Here is a 22553-nt window from a genome sequence, read left to right on the forward strand (position 1 = left end):
TGCGTTCGATAAATTAAAGATTTCTAAATATTTCCTTTCAGGTATCCATGAAGCTATATTCAACAACTTTTGACCCCTATTTATTGAGCGAGTAGTACACGCACGGAACTCTGCTAGGCCCTGTTGAGACAAAGACACAGCTTCTCTCCTACAAGGGCCAACAGTATAGCATAAGACTCAGATAGGGAAATAATTATAATACATGGGGAGAAGGGTTAAAACAGAGATATGAACAAAGTGCCGCGGTTACAAAGAAGGAAGCAATTGAGATATGATCCAGGAAGTTAAAGTGAGAAAAGGAATTGCCAGGGTTCAAACCGTCAAATTCCTTACAACATCTCAATTCTGATACAGCTTTTCCCTATACCCCCTTCCAATTTACAAGACCTGGAGTAGAAGTCACAGAAAATATCTTCTCAAGGAGTGGTAGACAAAACCCATAATTCTCTTGAATCTTATGATCATTCCTATCATAGAGATTGGTTTATCTCTATATCGCTCTGCAAAGACGCTAAGCCTGGCTGCCTGCTTTAGCCCGGGCTTCTCCAAAGAGGTCAGGCCTTTTTTCTCTCCACACTGCCAGATCTGCTTTTCCTGATGCTGACATTAGAGGACAATGGCTTTTGATCCCTTTTAACACTTAAAGGATAATGTTCCTCTTTCAAACACTGTCCCAAGTGTTCTCATTACAATAGGTAGTTTTATGAACAATCACCTGTCTGATGCGTCTCCTCTCCCAGTGATCTCTAACTGGGTGCCCCACCCCAACACAGGTTAGGGACTATTCTTCTCGTTATGATCCAGGATAGAGTTCTTTTTCGTGTGTCTCCCCTACATCTTTGTTACACGTCAGGAACATTTTAAATAAAACCTTTCTTTGGGGTTTGAATGTGTATGTGTGTGAGTAATTGGGGTTTATCTAAAGGAAAACAAAGGGTTTTGGTAAACCATCATTATCATTAATGAAACCAACAAAGGATGCAACAGGAGGAAAGATATAGCTATTACGTAACTATGTACCTTTTTAGTCTTGGAATTTTAAATATTTAACACCATCACCACATAGTTATATCAGTGATCCTAGAAATTAGACACACCCACACACCCCTCAAAAAAAAAAAAACAACTTTCCCAAGAAAACTCCACCGAAATGGAACAGACAAAAGAAAAAGTGTTGTCTGGTGTCCTGACTTTAAAGATGTATGAAATGGAAAAAATGAAAGTAATTTCAAAATTAAAATCTTTTCCTTTCTATCCAAAAGCTTGTTTCATCCATTGGTTAGCCAAATATTTATTGGTTCCCATCTGAGAAGCCAGCTTTGCACATTGTTGAGAGGCCCAGCTCTGGCAGCAGATAGAATTCCACCTTTGCCATTTATTAGTTTACTATCTTTGGACAAGTTATTTAGCTCTGTGTGCCTTAGTTGCCTCATCTGTAAAATGGATATAAACATTAGAATTATCTCACAGGTTTGTCATCAGAATTAAATAAGACAATGCATGTACAGTGCTTAAGAGTATTTGACAAGGCATCAGTATAATTACTCTTAACCTTAATTTCCTTTCAGCCCTGCGGTTAACGTCAAATATCTTTGACCGGCACTGAAAAATCCTTAAAGTGAAACTATTTAACTATTTAATTCTGCTACAGTGCATCCATCCTGAATCTCTACGCAGGGGATTCGGGAGGCGCATAACCAAGGAGTAGTCAGACCTCCGACATGGAGAGGGGCAGATCCCCTCCTACTTTGCATTCTCCAAGGTGCCTTATAGAATGTTAAAGCCTTACAAGCAGACCGGCTCCTCAAATTTAAGTTCGTGGTTATCTTTATTGCTACTCCTCTTTCCCCTTCTCTCCCCCAAGGAGCTATAGGCTGGGTCTCCCCCAGCTCTAAACTCCTATCTCCAGTGATCCCCAAACGCCCCTCCTCTTCCGTTATTCTGCCCTTCTCCAGCCTGGCCTCCCGTCACTATCCCTAGCGCCCCTCACCGCCAAGGCCCCGCCTCTACGCCCCGCGCCCCGGGAGGGCCCCTTGCACCCCAGCGCCTCGGCGGGGGCGGGCCGCCCCATTGCGCATGCGCCTCGCCTGGCCTGTGGGGTGCGCCGGCGGGGAGGCGGGCGCCAGGAGCGGGTGGTTTTCGGCTGGGGAGGCTTCGGCCGGACGCCGGACACGCCGCGGCGGGGGAGGGCGCACCGGGGCGGCGGCGTCCTGGAGACCCCCGAGAGATGGAAGCGGCGGCGCCGGCGGCGGCCGAGGCGGCGGGGCGCGAGGAGCTAGGTGGGTGCTGCGCAGGGCAGGGGCGCGGGCCGACGTGGCGCGGGGCTGCGCGGCCGTGGGGTGCGCGGGGGCTGAGGGCCCGCGCTCGGCCTCGGGCCCGGAGGCGGCTGCGGGCGCCGGGCCGCCGCAGACCCTGCCCCACGCGCGGGGCCCGGCCGCGTCCGGGCTCAAGTTGCTTGTACCTGGACCGGGCGTGACGCGGGATGGTTTTCTTGTTGTTACTGGGTTTTGTTTTTTTGGTCCAGGCTTGGGGTTGTGGGTCTGGCACGGCTTTGAATTGAAAACCCAGCCAAGCAAACCTCCCCGGGACTTTCGAGATGAGCTGAGGTTTGGGAGGGGACTGACCTCGGCGCCAGCCCGGGCACAGAAACCGGTTGTTCCCAGGCGAAAAGCCAGGGACGATAAAGGGCGTCAAAATGGGCGTGGGTGTGTTTGTTTGGGTGTGTTTGGGTGGGGGTGTGTGTGTGTGTGTTGTGGGTAGGGTGCGCAGGGTCCACACGGCAAAGGCAAGCCAGAGCCTGCGCTGTGCCTCCCGCGGGTTTTTCCACTGTTGCTTTAAGGAAGTTGTCATTGTTTGGCTTTTCAGACGCGGCAGCCCAGCTCTGGGTTCCAGGGGAATCCTTAGTTTACCCTCGGCCACTCCAGGAGTGGCGAGCAGGCCGTGCTGAGCAGCCTGGACAGGAGATAACCTGTAGCTGCTCCCTTGGCAAAGTTTGTTTTCCTGCTTTCCTCGGGCCTCTTCTCTTGTTGGCGACAGCGAATGTCGTTTGTGGTTTCCAGCTGTCAGAAGGAAAACAAAAGGAAGGATATGCATTATATTTAGGAATATTTTTAATTCGATGCTGAATGATTAAATAATGAAAAAAGAGGTTGAGCTTTAAAGAAATACTTTATTATAGTAACTAATAGGTTGGCATTCCTGTAATAATGTGCGGGGCACTTAGCAGTTGATTTCTTCCAAGTCATAATAATGGTAGAAATAAACATTTTATTGAATGTTCACTGTGTGTCCGTGTGCCAAGTACTTTGCATATGCATTGTCTCCCTAATCCTCACACGATCGGGTGAGGGAACTGCTATTATTCCCATTTTATAGATACAGTAATTTAAAGCTCATTAATGGCAGAACCCAGATATGAACCCAAGTTATCTGACTTTTAAATTCGTTAATAACCCATCTTAGGATGTGGGGAAATGTGCATTCTCATGCATTGCTGGTAAGAGCAGGATAAATATATTTATCCTTAAAAATGCACATATCCTTTGACCCAGCAGTTGTGCTTCTAGAAATATTTCCCCAAGGGAATAAGTCATGTAACAGAAACATAGTGAAAAATGTTCATTACATTACTTATAGTAGAGAAAAGCTGATAACTATCTAAATGTCCCATTAAAGGAAATTGTTTAGGTAAATTATGATATAGCCATATAGTCATATGCTGAATAACCATTAAAAGTAACATGGGAAGATGTTCACCGTATACATTTTTATTAACTAGAACAGTTTCCAATATGTAAAATTTTTTTTAAAAGATTTTATTTTTCCATTTTCTCCCCAAAGCCCCCTGGTACATAGTTGTGTATTTTTAGTTGTGAGTCCTTCTAGTTGTGGTATGTGGGATGCCGCCTCAGCGTTGCCTTATGTGTGGTGCCATGTCCGCGCCCAGGACTTGAACCAGGGAAAGCCTGGGCTGCCGAAGCAGACCGCGCAAAGTTAACCACTTGGCCACGGGGCCGGCCCCCCAATATGTAAAATTTTTTTTAAAGTTACATCTGTTCTTTAATTCACCACATATTCATTGAGCTTCTCCTATTTGCCAGGCACTGTTTTTGCACTTGAGGTACATCTGTGAACAAAACAGACCAAGATTCCTGCTCTTGTGGAGCTGCTATTTTATTAAGAGGAAGCAGACGATAAACAGTAAAGATAATCAGTTAATTATATAGTGCCTTAGGTGAAAAGTGCTGTGGAGACAGACAGCGGTGTAAGGGAAATCAGGAGCGAGGGTGGGGCTGGGCAGTTTATAGTATTTGATAAAGTGATCAGGATGGACCTTACTGAAAACACATTTGAGCAAAGACTTGGAAGAGGTGAGGGAATTAGCTAAGTGGATGTCTGGGGAAAGACCATTCCAGGCAGGAAGAACAGTTAGGGTAAAGACAGGAATAGCAAGGAGGCCAAGGTGGCTGAAGCAGAATGATCAAATGATCAAGGTGGTGATAAGGCCAGACTCTGTAAGGTCTTAGGGGTCAGATAAAGACTTTGGCTTTTATTCTAAGAGAATGGGGAGCCAGTGCAGGGTTTCAGCAAAGGAGTGACATGATCTCACTTAAATTCCAAAAGGATTACGCTGGCTGCTGTGTGAAGAATAGACTGTAAGGGGTAAAAGCAGAAGCAGACGGGTATTTCAGCAATTCAGGAAAGAGATGTATGTGTCCTTCACAGCACTGTGGTAGTAGCAGTGGGAGTGGAGAGAAATGGTTAGACTCTGAATATATTTTGAAAGTAGAACCAGAATGATTTCCTGACAGATTGGATGAGGAGCAAGGGTGAAACAGAGGCAACAAGGATGACTTCAGGGACCTGAGTATCTAGAAGAATGAAATTGCCATCATCTGAGATGTTATTGGTGGTTTTATAATATGTCTACAAATTCTTTCATGTTTCTCTCTTCAAGAGGAGGAGCTTAATTTCCTTCCTTTTGAGTGTGGGCTGGATTTAGTACTTTGCTTCTAAAGACTAGATTATGGTGGAAGTGATGTGTGACTTCAAAGCTAGGTCCTAAAAGGCATTGTGCTTTGCTCTCTTTTTTGGATCACTCACTTGCGCGAAAGCCAGCTGCCGTGTTGTGAAGATACACAAGCCTTAGGAAGCCATGTTGCATGGAAGTGAGGCCTCCTGACAACAGCCATAAGTTGTTATACAGCAATAGAGAACCAGACAGATGGGTAATGCTGCGGGAGGAGCAGTTTTGGTGGTGAAGATCGGGAGTTCGGTTCGGGGCATGTTAGGTTTGAGATGTTTGTTAGACCTCAAAGTGCAGATGTCACGTAGCCAATTGGATTTATGTCTGGAGTTAGCGAGAAGTCTCGTCTGCAGATACAAATTTGGAAGTCATCCCCGTATAGATAGTATTTAAAGCCGTGGAACTGACTGAGAATGCCTGGGATTGTGTGTGTGTGCTTGCGTCTACTCTAAAATGTTACCAGTGGTAACTTCTGGGTGGTAAGGTAATTTTACTTTCAAAAATGTTGCTTATCTATATATTTTCTGCTTTTCTGCGATGACCAAATATTATTTAATTTGGAAAAGAATTTTAAAAATTGGATATCTGTGTGAAAATCACTGGTAAAGATGTTAAAATACAGATTTTCTTCAACTATATAAATAGATGAAAGTCTGCCCTTTATCTCCTAGGCAATGGGGACTTCTGGAAGCTTTCTTGCTCTGCATATTTTTTCCACCTCAGAAATGAATAAAATAGTTACTTTTCCTGTCTTATATAGCTAGTAATTTATACATTTGGGTGCAACATTGTGTTATCTTAAAAACTGTTTCTACTTTCTTTTCATTTGTCCATTAACAGAATATAAGTAAATGATTTCCTTAATTTTGTTATTATAAAAGTAATGCGAGTTTATTATTTTCTTCTTCTTTTTTACATTTTGCAGAGAAAGAAAAAGGTACTCATGAGCCCATTGTACATCTATATTCCTGTTAACTTATTTGCATTTTGATATATTTATTTCCTTCCTTTCATTTTTATTTTTTTTAAAAACATCATTGTGCTCATACTGTGATTATCCAGCTTTTTCCCACTCAGCAAATGCTACATTTTTCCCTGTTTTACTTAGACTTCAAAACCATAATTTAATGACAGTGTAATACTTTATAAAGTGGATGTGCTGTAGTTAATTTAGCAGTTTCCTGATTCTTGGTTTTAGATTGGAAATTGAGGTTAAAACAGTTGTCTGGGTAGTAAAAGAGAGCATACCAGCACTGCCTAATTTAAGAATGTTCCAATTGTATACACCATTAATATACATATGGTGTATAATGTGTAGTGTATAATATTGAATGAAACTGGTCTGTCTTGTCTATAATTTTTCCATTTGTAAATAGAAATAATTATGTCTAGATCTTTTGATATTCATTGCTTAATTGTGTTTTTTATTATAAAGCATTGTTAATTCTTACCTGTGGTAATCACATAGCGTTTTTCAGAGCTGCCTGATTGAGTACTTGGCCAAAAATTACAGGAAGACTTTGGCAAATAGTAGACTTTATGTCTAATGTAAATTGAATTTTGTAATTTTTCATTACTTTGCATGAGTGTTCCAATTTTATTTCATATGTTATCAACTCTCTTAAAGCATTTATCATGTTAGGTTTTTAAGTATTTGTCTCCTCCACTAGTCTCTATTTCCTTCTGGCTGATGTAACGTATTTTGCCTCTCTTTCCATACTCAGTATTATAGCACAGTTTGTAGCTCATAAATACTCAGAATTACTAATTATTAGAAGTAAATTAATTTCTCATCAAAGATTTACATTGAAAAGTCCTAGACGACATAATTTCCTTCTAGTATATCATTTTGTGTAGGAAGGGGAAGAAAACTAGTATTTATTGATTATTATGTGCCAAGGACCAGGCTCTGTGCTTCATATACATTATCTCATTTCATTATCTCGAGACCCCCATGAGACAGAAGTTAGTACTCTCATTTTACACGTGAAAAGATGGGCCCAGAGGAGTCCTGGTTAAAATATAAATCAGATCACGTCACTCCTCTGCACAAAACTCTGCTGGTCTGTTGCCCAGTACAGTAGCCTTTAGCCATATGTGCATTTGAAATGTGGTCTGTCCGAATTAAAATATGCTGTATATGTAAAATACACTGTGGATTTCCAAGACTTAGTATGAAAAATAGGATGTAAAATATCTTGTTAATAATTTTTTATGTTGATTAGATGTTGAAATGATAATATTTTGGGTATATTGGGTTAAATAAAATATATCATCAAAATTAATTTCATCTGTTGCTTTTTTGTTTAATGCGGTTACTAGAAAATTTTAAATTATGAGTGTGACTCACATTGTGTTTCTATGGTGCAGCACTGCTTTAGTGGCTTTTGTGTCACTCAGAATGGTCTACAAGGCTGTGTACCTCCGTCCTCTGTTACCTCTCTCATCTCCTCTCTTACCGCTCTCCGCCTTGCTCACTCCTCTCTAGCTACTCTGGCCTCCTTCCTTCTTAAATACACCAGGTGCTCTGCAAACTCAGAGCCTTTGCCCTTGTTGTGCCCGTGGCCTAATTGCTCTTCCCCCAGATATCCACATTGTTCACTCTCACTCCTCTTTTAGATCTTCTTTAAAATCCCACTTTCTCAGTGCGGCCTACTTTGGCTATCCATTTATGATAAAAACTCTCAACAGGGCGGGTATAGAGGGAACATATCTCAGCATAATAAAGGTCCTAGATGACAAACCCACAGCTAACATCTCGCTCAATGGTGAAAAGCTGAAAACTTTTCCCCTAAGATCAGGAACAAGACAAGGATGTCCACTTTTATTCAACTTGGTATTGGAAGTCCTATCCAGAACAATTAGGCAAGAAAAAGGAATAAAATGCATCCAAATTGGAAAGGAAGAAGTAAAACTATCACTGTTTGCAGACAGCATGATTTTATATAAGAAAACCTTGAAGATTCCACCAAAAAACTTTTAGAATAAACGAATTCAGTCCAGTGCAGGATACAGAATCAATATACAAAAGTCTGTTGAGTTTTTATACACCAGCAACAAACTATCAGAAAGAGAAATAAAGAAAACAACCCCATTTACAACTGCATCAAAAAGAATAACATACTTAGGAGTAAATTTAACCAAGGAGGTGAAAAACCTGTACACTGAAAACTATACGACATTGATGAAAGAAATTGACGAAGACACAAATAAATGGAAAGATATTCTGTGCTCATGAATTGAAAGGGTTAATATTATTAAAATGTCCATATTACCCAAAGCAATCTACAGATTCAATGCAATCTCTATCAAAATTCCAATAGCATTTTTCCAGAAATAGAACAGTCTTAAAATTTGTATGGAACCACAAAAGATCCCAAATAGCCAAAGCAATCTTGAGAAAGAGGAACAAAGCTGGAGGTATCATGCTGCCTGATTTCAAACTGTCTTACAAAGCTGTAGTATTCAAAACATTATGATATTGGTATAAAAACAGACACAAAGACCAGTGGAACAGAATAGAGAGCCAAGAAATAAAGCCACGCATATATGCTCAACTAATTTATGACAAAGGAGCTGTGAATATACAATGGGGAAAGGAGAGTCTTTTCAATAAATGGTGTTGGAAAAACTGAGCAGACACATGCAAAAGAATGAAATTAGACTACTATCTTACACCATGTCCAAAATTAACTCAAAAAGGATTAAAGACTTGAATGTAAGACCTAAAACCATAAAACTATCCTGTCTAAAGTTACAGGCTCTCCCTCCTAATCCCTATTTTTCTCCTTAGCACTTAACACTAGTATACTCTGTTTTGCGTATTTGTTGTCTTTCCTCCACTAGAATTTGAGCTCCATGAGGGCAAGAATTTTTGTTAGTTTCGATAATTGCTTCATTCCCAGCATCTAATAGTATCTGACACATATATTGGAGCTCCGTTAATATTTGTGAAACTGAATTGAAAAAGATTGCAACCTCTTTTATTGCATTCATTCAGTCAGGAGGCATAGACCGTTTGTGATGAGGGGCTATTGTTAGTAGGTATTGGTGGGAGGTGATGACAGTCCATTAACAGAGGCTCTTGAAAAGGGCCAGCAACCAATAAAATTTGTGGGAGGACTTGTGCCTCTGCACCAGCTCCTGTATTGTGCTCTGCCTGCAATGCTGATGGGCGCAAAGCCATGTTAGTCCTTGCCACCCTTCTCACCTGCAAGTTGGCGGGTAAGCTGGCGGAATGCATTGTGCCAGGGAAAGCAACACTTGTGTCTTAGTCAGCTCAGGCTGCTATAACAAATGCCGTCGATTGGGTGGCTTAAGCAACAAACATTTATTTCTCACAGTTCAGAAGGTGGAAGAGTCTGAGATAAAATGCCAGCTGATTTAGTTCCTGGTCAGAGCCCTCTTCCTGGTTTACAGATGGCCATCTTCGTGCTGTGTCCCCAGATGGTGGAATAAGAGAGCTCTATAGTCTTCCTCTTCTTATAAGGACACTAATCCCATCATGGGGGTCCACCCTCATGACTTTATATAAACCTAATTACCTCCCAAAGGACCTACATCCTAATACTATCACACTGGGGGATGGGGTTTCTTTTTTCTTTTTTTTTGGTTGAGGAAGATTAGCCCTAAGCTAACTGCTGCCAATCCTCCTCTTTTTGCTGAGGAAGACTGGCCCTAAGCTAACATCCATGCCCATCTTCCTCTACTTTATATGTGGGACGCCTACCACAGCATGGCGTGCCAAGTGGTGCCATGTGCGCACCCGGGATCTGAACCAGCCAACCCTGGGCCGCCGAAGCAGAATGTGCGCACTTAACCACTGCACCACTGGGCTGGCCCCAGGAGTTTCAACATATGAATTTGGCGGGGACACAAACGTCCAGTCCATGACATCCAACTAACTGCTTGCACATACACATCTTTCTGGGAATCCCACAGGAGGTTCCAGGAGAGAAGATGGACACTAATTCTTTACCTCCTACTTCTCTGGCAGCGAGTGAGCACTCAGAGGAGTTTGCAAGGGGCGGAGTAGGAAATGAGATTGGAGAGGCAACAGTGACGTGACAGTGTGAAATAACCAAGGGAAGGATATGGGAGTGGTGATGGGTGCTTCCTTCCCGGAACCTGAGCTAGAAACTGCTCACGGGAAATGGATTGTGTTTATTGACAGGACTGATGTGAAAACTTTAATGTTTTGCTTACAATTTTAGGTGCTTGTTGTACCAAACTAATAGAGGCTGTGATCAATCCTTTTCAGTTACCTTTGCCAACTTTTTCCTTAAATTTAAAATGTTACTGGATCCCTAGTATTCTGTCTTCAGCTCTTTTCTTCTCCATACGATCTCTGAGTGACCTCATCCTGTCTTTTGGCTCCAATTATTTATTACCTTCATTCTAATGTAATTTTCAAATCTTCATCTTCAGCTCAGAATTCTCTCCTCATCTCCAGACTCCATTTCTAACTACTCATTCACTACAATCTGAGGTTAAATGATTTAAAAATTGAACTCATACTTCCTCCTTAACATGCTTTTTCTTTCATGAATTTATTTGTTCATTTGTTGAGTATCTACCATGTTCCAAATACTGAGGCTACACCACTAGACAAGTCAGACATCATTCCTGTCTCTTAGTAGAGAATGCAGAAAAGTAAATGGACCATTACAATGCAATGTGTTAAGTGCTAATATAGGGGGATTGTAGGGTGCTGTGGGAATACCTCGGGGAGAGACTTAAGCCAGACTGGGGTAAAGGAAGATACTGGGAAGAAATGGTGTGTAAACTGAGACTTGAAAAATGAGTAAGACATATAGCAGTTAGATAAAGCTGGAAAGAAAGAAGAAGGAATGGGAGAACAGAGTATGATTCAGCAGGAACAGCCTATATGAGGCCAGAAGCGAGAGAAAATAAGGCCACCAAGGGAGGAGAAATAATTTCCTGTGGCTGAACTGAAGTCATGAGACTAACTTAGATTCCCAGAACTACTGCTGGTGGGCTTGGGTTTCAACCTAGGTGCCATCATGGGCTCTTGACCACACGACCCTGCCTCCCTGTGTTTCCGTTCTCACTGATATCACCATCCATTCCTTTTTCTCTGTGACAGTGACCTAGGAAGCATCCTCAACCCCTTTACCTTCCACATGTGGTGAATCAATGAGTCTTGTTTCTGTCCTCTGAGTAACCATTCTTTTCTCTTCAACCGAACTGAGTTAGTTCAAGCCCTCACTATCTCTTGCCTGGACTGTCTTCTAATTGGTCTCTGGCTCTGCTGCTGCTCCTTTTCACTGCTGCCAGGGTGGTACTGCTCAAATGCAGATCTGACTATTTAAACCTTAAGTCCTTCTCTGGCTTCTTACAGCCTGTAAGATGAAGTTCAAATTCCTTAGCACAGTTTGTAAAATCTTTTCAAGCTTTCCAGGTTAATTTTCTGTTGTATACATGTACCTTCTGTTTCAGCCATGTTAAACCACCGTAAAGTTTATCAAGCAGGTGTGTATTCTCAAACCTAGAATGCCCCACTCAGTCTCGTGGCTGATGCCAATGCTGTTACCGCTCCTAAGAAATTGAAGAATTAAATATAAGAAAATAATATTATTGCATTTTCCTGTGCTGTATGCCTAACTTTGGAACAAAAATACAATTTTGCATTTTATATTTAGTATTACCTGGAGCTTATAAAAGTTATAAATAACTAGTTGACTCTATTTATTAATAAATCCCATCCTCAGAGATCTAGGCTTAAATGGGCTATTACCTTTTTTTTTTTTTTAAAGATTTTTATTTTTTCCTTTTTCTCCCCAAAGCCCCCTGGTACATAGTTGTATATTCTTTGTTGTGGGTCCCTCTAATTGTGGCATGTGGGATGCTGCCCCAGTGTGGCCTGATGGAGCAGTGCCATGTCCGCGCCCAGGATCCGAACCAACGGAACACTGGGCTGCCTGCAGTGGAGCGCACAGACTTGACCACTCGGCCACAGGGCCAGCCCCCGGGTTATTACTTTTTAAAGATGCAACTTCTTGGGTATGTAAGGATATCACTTTCCCAGATATTTGTAGTTAGATGTCTTTTAATTTATCCTTTAGACTCAGGAACTATTTTGTACCATTCAAACTAACATACTCAGCCCTGAAACCTGGTTGCTTCACCTACTCTTAGTTTACTTAGTTTAATAATACATACTTCTTAGTATGTAATGTTGCCTAAATAATGTAGACTAAAACAGCAGGGGAAGTCTTAGTTCGTTCTTTCTTTTTTTTCTAGGAAAGATTTTCTTTGAGCTAACATCTATTGCCAATCTTCCTCTCTTTTTTATTCCTTCCTCCCCAAAGCCCCAGTACGTAGTTGTATATTCTAGTTGTAGATCCTTCTAGTTCTTCTGTGTGGGCCACTGCCATGGCATGGCTACTGAGAGATGAGTGGTGTGGTTCTGCACCGAGGAACTGAATACAGGCCACCAAAGTGGAGCTTGCCAAACTTGCCATCAAAGCTGGCTCAGTTCGTTCTTTTTTTTTTTGTTTTTTTTTGAGGAAGATTAGCCTTGAGCTAACATCTGCTGCCAATCCTCCTCTTTTTGCTGAGGAATACTGGCCCTGAGCTAACATCCATGCCTATCTTCCTCTACTTTGTATGTGGGACGCCTGCCACAGCATGGCTTGCCAAGCGGTACATATGTCCACACCCCAGATCCTAGCTGGCGAACCCCGGGTTGCCGAAGCAGAACATGCAAACTTAACTGCTGCACCACTGGGCTGGCCCCTCAGTTCTTTCTTTTTTAATGTAGTTTTTAAAAATATATTAAAGGATATAGTTAGAAGTTAGCTAATAATATCTCACAGCTTTAATGGTAGAATTGAAACAATATGTAAATATGTACTTTTAAAATTCTTAACATTGTTAATAAGTATTTTTCTCTCAAATAGTTGCAAAGTTTAAAAATTAACTGTTTTTAATCTCATTTTGGGAAGGTTAGTTAGAGAAGCTTCCTGGAATAATTAAATTTTCATTAAGGTTTTAAATATGGAGGATAAGACAAATGTATTTAAAGGGAGGAAATATATGTAAAAGCTACTGTTCATAGTGAGTCATGTTTAATGTTTCCTAGACCACATGAAATTTAGAAATAATGAATTTAAGAATTAGGGAAAAGTGTAAACCATAAGGCATTACACTGTTCAACAAGATTAAATAAGACAATTGCTATACAATGTAAATTTGTTAAATTGAGAGACCAACTAACTTTTCCTTGGGAATATGAGTGCACATTGTAATACTATTTTAAAAACTTGATTCTGTAAATTATACAACTAGTATTTATAGATCATTTTAACAATTTCAGATATTCAGGTTTACCTAAAAAGATATTAAAAATAAATTCTCTTATGATACTGTTAAAAGTATCCTTACCATTTAGATTTCATATTTTTTAAAGTTATGAGAAATTTACTTCATCTTCACTTTCCACTGCTGCTATGATCTCTTGGGAAGTGTACTTTCAATAACAGATTTTTCAGTTTTTGAAATATTGGTAATGATAGCTATCTTTATTGAGAACTTAAATGGTATACTGAGTACTGCATACTGTCCAAAACATATGTACAGCCTCTTGGCAGAAAGAAGAGAGTTCAAATAATTGACAATTTGGATAGTTGATAAAAAATGCAAATGAACTCAAGAGTCAGCAAGGGCAATGGAATAAATTTAGGAATGAAAATACTAACGTGTCTGTTTGAAGCTGGTACAACTAATAATGATGGTTGTTATGGGTTAAATTCAAATGTTGAAGTACTAACACTCAGTACCACGGAATGTGACTTTATTTGGAGATGGGATCATTGTAGATGTAGTTAGTTAAGATGTGGCCATACTGGAGTGGAGTGGGCCTCTAATCCAATATGACTCATGTCTTTATAATAAGGGGAAATTTGGACACAAACACGCATACGGGGAGAATGCCCTGTGAACTCAAAGACAGCCATCTACAAGCTAAGGAGAGAAGCGTGGAACAGATCCTTCTCTCCTAACCCTCAGAAGGAACCAACCTTTCCAACACCTTGATTTTGGGCTTCTAGCCTCTGGAACTGTGAGACGATAAATTTCTATCATTCAAGCCTCCCATTTTGTAGTAGTTTGTTATGGCAGCTCTAGCAAGTTAATACAATGGATTTACAAGACAAAGCACCCATTTACTTGGTATAGAAGAGCATATAGGATCTGTTCAAGCGAAAGATGAACGTGATTTATAATATTAATAGATATCTAGGGTAAATGTGAGGTAATAGATAGTCCAGTAGACCTAATACTGGGAAACACTTAATTTCCTTAATTTTCATTGTGCACGTGTCTAGGCTGAGCCATTTTTGATATTGGAGAACAAGAAGCAAGAAACTCCTACAAAACAATCTGTGGAGAATGTCTCAAAGATTAAAGGGTTAGAAAAACCACCCAAAGACAAAAAGTTGGGGCATTTGAATTATAGAAAATCCTCATTTATTTGGACTCCAGGAATTTTGAACTTCTGGTAATTCAGTGGATTTTACTTTACACGTATCAGTAACATTTTTAGAGGAAGAATAGTTAAATGACTTAAGAATAGACTCATTTCAGGCATCTTGTTTTTTTAATTGTGGTGTGAACACTTAACATGAGATCTACCCTCTTAAGAGACCTTCAAGTGTACAGTACAGTATTGTTAACTATAGGCACAATGTTGTGCATCACATCTCTAGAACTTATTTATCTTGCATAGCTGAAATTTTATACATGTTAACTAGCAGCTTCCCATTTCCCCCTCCAGCCAGGCCCTGGAAACCACCATTCTGTTCTTTGCTTCTATGAGTTTGACTGTTTCAGACACCTTGTGTAGGTAGAATCATGTGTATTTGAATTTCTCTGACTGTGACATTTCATTTAGAATAATATCTTCAAGGTTCATCCATGTTGTTGCATATTACAAGATTTTTCTTTTTTAAGGCTAAATAATTTTTCATTTTATGTATATGCCCCATTTTCTGTATCCATTCACTTGTCTGTGGACTTTAGGTTTCCACATTTTGGCTATTGTGTATAGCATTGCAGTGAACATGGAAGTGCTAATATTTCAAGCTCCTGATTTCAGTTCTTTTGCATAAATACCCAGAAGTGGGATTGCTGGATCTTATGGTAGTTCTGTTTTTCATTCTTTGAGGAATCTCCATACTGTTTTCCATAGCAGCTGCAATATTTTGCATTCCCGTCAACTGTGTGCAAGGATTCCAGTTTCTCCACATCTTTGCCAAGCTTGTTGCCTTTTGTTGTTTTGATAATGGCCGCCATAATAGGTGTGAAGTGGTATCTCATTGTGGTTTTGATTTGCGTTTCCTTACTGGTTAGTGACATTAAGCATCTTTTCTTATACCTTTTGGCCATTTGTATGTCTTCTTTGGAGAAGTGTCTGTTCAAATCTTTAGCCAATTTATTAATCAGATTAGTTGTTTTGCTGTGGAGTTGTAGGAGTTCCTTGTATATTTTGGAAATTACCCCTCATCAGATAGATGGTTTGCAAATATATTCATTCTGTCGGCTTGCTTTTCACTCTGTTGATTATTTCCTTTACTGTGCAGAAGCTTTTTAGTTTGATGTAGTCCCAGTTGTCAATTTTTGCTTTTTTTGGGCTGTGCTTATTATGTCAGATCCATGAAATCATTGCCAAAACCAATGTGTGGCGCTTTCTCCCTGTATTTTCTTGTAGGCGTTTTATAAGTTTCAAGTTTTATATTTAAGTCTTTAATATATTTTGAGTTAATTTTTGTGTATAGTGTAAGATAAAGACCCAGTTTCATTCTTTCGCATGTAGCTATCCAGTTTTCCCAACCCCATTTGTTGAAGAGACTTTCTTTTCCCCATTGTGTATTCTTGGCACCCCTGTCGAAGATGAGTTGACCATATATGCATAGATTTATTTCTGGGCTCTCTGTTCTGTTCCATTGGTCTATGTGTTTGTCTTTATGCCGATATTGTACTATTTTAATTTAAAAACGACCCATGTAGCCAAAACAATCTTGAAAAAGAAGAATAAAGCTGATCACAATTCCTGATTTCAAAATATATTACAAAAAAAACATGTTACAAAGCTAAAGCACCTTCCACTATCTTAAAGCTTAACTTATGGGGACCAGCCCCATGGCCGAGTGGTTAAGTTCCCGCGTTCTGATTCGGTGGCCCAGGGTTGCACGAGTTTGGATCCTGGGTGCGGGCCTGGCGCTGCTCATCAGGCCATGCTGAGGTGGTGTCCCACATAGCACAACCAGAGGCACTCACAACTAGGATATACAACTGTGTACTGGGGGCTTTGGGGGAAAAGAAAAAAAGCTTAACTTATGAAAAACTGTTGTGCTGAGTTCCAGTTAGCATTGGGATAACGTTGCTGTTGTTAGTGCTGAGGACTTGACTCTAACTCTTAGCGACCCTGTGTATAGCAGAGGAGAACCCTATCTGGTGTTTTTGTACCATCCTCTCACCCTCAGGTGCTGCTGTATCAGACAGTGCTCCATTGCCATTCATTGTGTTTTCATGGCCAATTTTTTTCGGAAGTGGGAGGCCAGGTCCTTCCTTTTAGTCTGTCTAGTCTGAAAGCTCTGCTGAAACGTGTCCACCATGGGTGACCCTGCTGGTATTTGAAATACTGATGGCATAGCTTTCTGCATCCCAGTAACATGTAGCTTCAACAGTATGACAACTGACAGATGGGTAGTGTGGTTCCCTGACTGGGAAATGAACCCGGGCTGTGGTGGTAGTGAGTGCTGAATCTTAACCACCTGACCACTAAGGCTGGCTTTCTGGTATAATGGCGGCTGCCTGAATCCTAATTTCTCCACATATCCTCCCCAAAAACCTGTTAATTTAACAAGGAGCGCAACTAAACCCATTTATGAAATTATTCTTTTAGCATTACTAGGAGACCAAGAATACCACAAACTTTAAATTGTCTACAAATAGAAAAATAAATAGCATAGAGAGTGGGGGAGGGGTCTTAGAATCTCTCTCAAAAAGAGGAGAGGGAAGCAAGAAGCTTGGAAGAAGCACAGTGAAAATCTCCTTCAGAAAGAGAAATTCTAAAGTAAAGTGTTAAAAGTCTAAACAGAGGTCAAGTCTGGGAGTTGGTAATTCACAGCACTGAGTACAGGCAAGGAATTTATTTATTTATTTTTTAGGAAGATTAGCCCTGAGCTAACTGCTGCCAATCCTCCTCTTTTCACTGAGGAAAACTGGCCTTGAGCTAACTTCCAAGCCCATCTTCCTCTACTTTATATGTGGGACGCCTACCACAGCATGGCATGCCAAGCGGTGCCATGTCTGCACCCAGGATCTGAACCTGCGAACCCTGGGCCGCTGAAGTGGAACATGCACACTTAACCGCTCCACCACCAGGCTGGCCCCCAGGGAAGGAATTTAAACATCAGCAGGAATAGAGGGGGTAGCCTTGGCAACACATTGCTTCTGGAGGAGGAGTAGATAAAAAGAGCAGTGGAAATGCCCCTCACATACCTGGAAGTTAAGAGAAAGAAGGAGGTAATGGGGGAAATTGAAGATCACGCAGAAATGAAGGACACCCAGAAGACATGCCAGTTACTCGCTATCACCCCTAATAACTCACATCATCAAAATAAACTGAGCTTCCCTATCCTGACAGAAGGGAATACTCTCAAACTAGGGTCCATGTCCATGAAATGCCTGGCAATAGGAAGAATCATAAATAATAAATTACAAGGTGTCCAAGGGAGAAGATATTGAAATGGAAATTTAATGGACTCATTGAATTTCAAAGAAGAGTTTAAGTGAGGTAAAGAAAGACATCAACAGGGTCAAAGAGAAAGTGGCTGAAATGGAAGACAAAGAAGATCCAACATGTAATTAGGATCTCTAAAGAAGAAGAACAAAATATTAGAACTAAACAAATATTTAAAGCTATAATCCAAGAAAATTTTCCAGAATAAGACAAAACCTAAATCTACATATCAACTGTGTCCCTGGGAAAATTGACTTAGAATGCTCAGCCCCAAGACATATCATAGTAAAACCATTAGACTTTAAAGACAAAGAAAAGGTCCTTAGGATCTCAAGCAAAAAGAACAGATTACAGACTGACTAAGAAAATTAGTCTGGCATCAGACTTCTCAAGAGTAGCATACAAAGCAAGGCAATTGTGGAGCAGCATTTTCAAGAAACTCAAGGATAGAAAGTGTGAGCCAAGGATGTTATATCTAGCTGTCCTTCATATCAAGGCTATAGAAAAACAGTTTAAAACATGCAAAAACTCAGGGAGTACTGTGCCAATGAGCCCTTCCTGAGGAATCTACTAGAGCAGTGGTTGTCAAAGTGTGGTACCCAGACCAGCAACGTCAGAATCACCTGGGAACTTGTCAGAAATGTATCTTCTCAGGCCCACCCCTGACCTATGGAATGAGAAGCTTTGGGGTGGAGTACATCAATTTGTGTTTTAACAAGCCCTACAGGTCATTCTGATGCACATTCTACTAGAGGATGAACTTCTCCCGGTCAAGGGATGATTGAGGAGACTTTGGCAGAACACTGATGGAAGCGTTTAACACAGTGATTGGAGATTTGAGTCTAAGACGTGCGTGGGGACGTGACTGGAATAACAGTATATAAAACATCATATATATTGCCAAAGTTGAAAGAATACAACTGAAAAATGAGAGGATAAGAGACAGAGAAAAGCAAAATTAGAATAAGACCATTAATTGCTGTATAGGTAATAGGTGGAATTCAGAGGATACCATTTAAAACTAATGAACAAGATAGTAAAAGATGAAGAAAAAAAGGGGAATAAGGGCATCATAAAAGATATAGTGGCAAAGGTAACAAGCAGAATAACTCAAGTAAATGCAATACATGACCCTGCACTGAAAAAAAAGTTGCTAAGAGAGCTTTATTGGTACAGTTGATGAGTTGGAGTATGGAATGTAGAATAAAGAAAAGTATCAATATTAAACTACCTGAATTTGATAACAGTAATGTGAATATTGAAGAAAATATTCTTGTTCTTAGGGAATACATGCTAATGACGGTGGAGTGGCACAATATATGTAACCTACTCTCAAATAGTGAATAAAACATAATATACATTTGAGAGAGAAAAAGCAAATGTGGCAAAATGTTAAAAAATTAGTGAATCTGTAAAGGATATGTAAGAGTTTTTTTGTACTATTCTTGCAAATTTAATATAAGTTTGAAATTATTCCAAAATAAAAAGTTTTAAAAAGTTATATGTCAGTCAGTCATTCTCAAGTAAATCATTTAGGTTACTCCAGCTTCCTGTTAACTTAGGTTTATTATCTATTTGAATGGAACAAACTTTCATTTCTTTAAAACATCCTGTACTTCAGACCTTACTAATGCGTGTGAGTCATCTAATAAATTTGAATTTAGTGAATTTTGCTAGAACAAGATAGACAGTGATGACTAGTGTTGTCTTTCTCCCTGAGAGGAGCAAAATTATGCTAAAAATTGTTAGATATAAAAGCAAATTTTGGTATTAAAATTTTAAAGATTGGAATGGCTTTACAATTTTCTTAAAGTATTTAAAAATATGATTGCTGTTTATGGATACAGTCTGATTTGAAGCTAACATGAGATGAAAATTCATTTGATTATTTCTTCACATTTTTCATCCCATAGTTCTATGGTCATTTACTGTAAACCTCATGTAGACAAAGCAGAAAAATTTTACATTGAAGACTTAACGCCTGTTACTTTGCACTGCTTAGTCCAGACAAAATATCCAGCAAATAAGTCTCGTTGTTACTTTTTAAATATACTGAAACTTCAGGGTATTAATACGAATTAACTTAGGATGGAAATAGTAAAGATGACTATATGTGGTATATCCTACTTACAAAATTTCATTTATACCATCTTTAACCCAATTTTTAAAATGATAGTGAAGTACTTTGTTTTTCTTTTTAAAGATATGGATGTAATGAGGCCCTTAATAAATGAGCAGAATTTTGATGGGACATCAGATGAAGAACATGAGCAAGAGCTGCTGCCTGTTCAGAAGCATTACCAGCTGGATGACCAGGAGGGCATTTCGTAAGTGTTACGGTTTATATGTCTCCTTTTCTTTTCAGTCAGTGTATGTTTTGTAATCATCTTCTATAGGCAAGGCACTTTACTAGATACTACAGAAGACACAAAGATGAATAAGACGTAGCCCCCTCCCCAAGGCATTTATAGTCTATTTGGGAAAGAAGAAAGACGTCTAAATGACAGAGCAGTGTATAGGGGTTAGTACAATGATGATACGTATCAGATGCTTTGGCTCTTGAAAGAAGGGAGACATGACTGAGAGGAACATGAATTTTCAGAGACGTGGCTTCTGAAATGGTTAGGAGCTAGACGGTGGGAGTAAACACTTCTTTATGCTGAGTGAATGGTATGAAACCAAGTCATGGTGGTAGGAAAGCAGTGGAACACTTTTTAAACCTTTCTTGTTATTTTGTCATCATTAATAAATTTGAGTAAGTTCTTATCCCAATAGTAATTTAACAGTTAAGCAAAGTAACATTTTAATTGATCAGAAAAGAATAGTATAAACTAAAAAGTATTTTTATGCAAGCATTTTTGTTTCCTAAGTTTAAGGTTTGTGCTGTTCTTCCTAGTTTAGTTTATTTTTTTCTTGGTCAAGAGACCGTCCAATGGCTCTTTGACACTTTTCTTAGGTGAAATCCTTTAGGGAGATCATGATGGCTAAAACTTAATTAGTATTTATCTTGCCTGATGATACATATAGTTTTAAAACTTGTATGTTTTTCTTTTAATTAACTTCCTCTTAAGTTGAGAATTATAGATCAAATATGTTTAGTATCTTGATTACATAGGTAGTGTCAATTAAATTGCTCTGTCTTACTAATGTAACCATATGTAATCTTCAGCGTTGTTCTGAATATCATAGCAGCAAAGAATTTTATGAGAAAATTACCTTAGTTACATTAATATGTACAAAAATACTTTCACTTAAATATCTCACTTAATCTCTATAAATAACCCTCTGTATTTTTACTTCTAAGTGGCAAGGACTTGAATCAAATATGACTTCTGGCCCGTTCAACTTCTGGTTAAATGAAATGTTATTTGGTTCCTTGCCTAGGTTAATTTTCAGTTCCCTTCTAGTGCTGAAACTATGATTGTGTCGTCTTAATAGCTTTTGTTCTAAAGCGTTTAAACCTTACGACTTTTTCTTTTCAGATTTGTACAGACTCTTGTGCATCTTCTTAAAGGAAATATTGGAACTGGCCTTTTAGGACTTCCATTGGCGATTAAAAATGCAGGCATAGTGGTAAGACTTTGTATCTCGTTAAGATACAGTTATCAGGCTTAATTGACAGACGAAATTACTACAAGTTAACATCTGGCCTAGTCAAATATAACCTGGTTAGGTGACAATTAGATAATCATTTAGCCATTGTATTGATAAAATTATGTGAACTATGATAACGTCTAACAAAAAATGAGAATTACTATTTTCATTTCAACTTATTTACTTATTTATAATATTTGACAGAGAGATGCAAAACAGTATTTGCTTTCCAGGTATGGTTATATCTTATTATTCTTTTGGATTTTCAGAGATGTAAGCAGTGTACTCATGTCAGCAAATATATTTATAGAGCAGATTATTTGTGTCGGTGAAACTTTATAGTTTTTTAGATTCAGAATAAAATTTGTAGTTTTCAGATTTAAAAAATAGTACTTAAGAAAAGGAATAACAATATTTTTTGAAAACAAATATTCAAAGTATTGTTAGAACCAATTATTGTAATTATAGAGGATTTTCATGGGAGGAATTCACTTATGAAGTAATGAAGTTATACTTAACCATTTTTTAATTGTTCAGTTTTCTAAAAAGTGGTTTAAACTATCATCTTTCTCTGCATTTGACTTTGTCTATGTTAATTTAGAGAAACTTAAAAATTTCTGATTATAAAAATAAACTTTGGCAGTATTTTGTCTGTGTCTTAATAATCCAGGCGTTACTTTAATTTTAGTCAAGAAATACTGGAAGTTTTTTATGTACCACTTTTTCAAATAATAATTTTCATGGCACAGTTTCTCACACATAGTAAGTGCTCAACAAGCAATCTGTAGACGTGGATTGCCCACAATCCAAGATTGATATAGTGCTTTTTGGGCATTTAGATAGTGATTCATGGTTGCATATAATCATAATGGTGGAACACTGATAGTCATAGACTTGCCATCTAGTGTGAAATGTGATGTTGTATTCTATCCTACTTTGTTGCTTATCTATACTCTGTGTTCATAGGTTTGGATAGCCAAGTTGATAAGATGGAATCATATGTAGTTGTTAAGTATTACTGAAATTCTTTCTGTATCAAGTTTAGTAATTTTCCCTTATGCAAATGACTACTTAATTATTTTGTCCAGCAAATACTTCTTCACTGCAAATGAGTAGTCCATTGTCTCATTGCTATAGGCAACTTAATTTCTATTAAACTTAAATATT

The 22553-nt window shown here is 39.0% G+C and overlaps 1 protein-coding gene across 1 annotated transcript in view; it reads left to right on the forward strand.

Moving 5' to 3' along the window:
• Positions 1–1987: 1987 nt before the first annotated feature.
• The window catches only part of SLC36A4 (solute carrier family 36 member 4), a 54854-nt gene continuing 34288 nt past the window's right edge, over positions 1988–22553 (forward strand). Inside the window, exons 1-3 of the mRNA XM_044752354.2 lie at positions 1988–2279; positions 19996–20119; positions 21275–21365. Coding sequence (XP_044608289.1) covers positions 2228–2279; positions 19996–20119; positions 21275–21365 — 267 coding nt within the window. The 5' untranslated portion in view covers positions 1988–2227. The remainder of the gene's footprint in view (positions 2280–19995; positions 20120–21274; positions 21366–22553) is intronic.

The sequence above is a fragment of the Equus asinus genome, chromosome 20, assembly GCF_041296235.1.
Source record: "Equus asinus isolate D_3611 breed Donkey chromosome 20, EquAss-T2T_v2, whole genome shotgun sequence".
Lineage (NCBI taxonomy): Eukaryota > Metazoa > Chordata > Mammalia > Perissodactyla > Equidae > Equus > Equus asinus.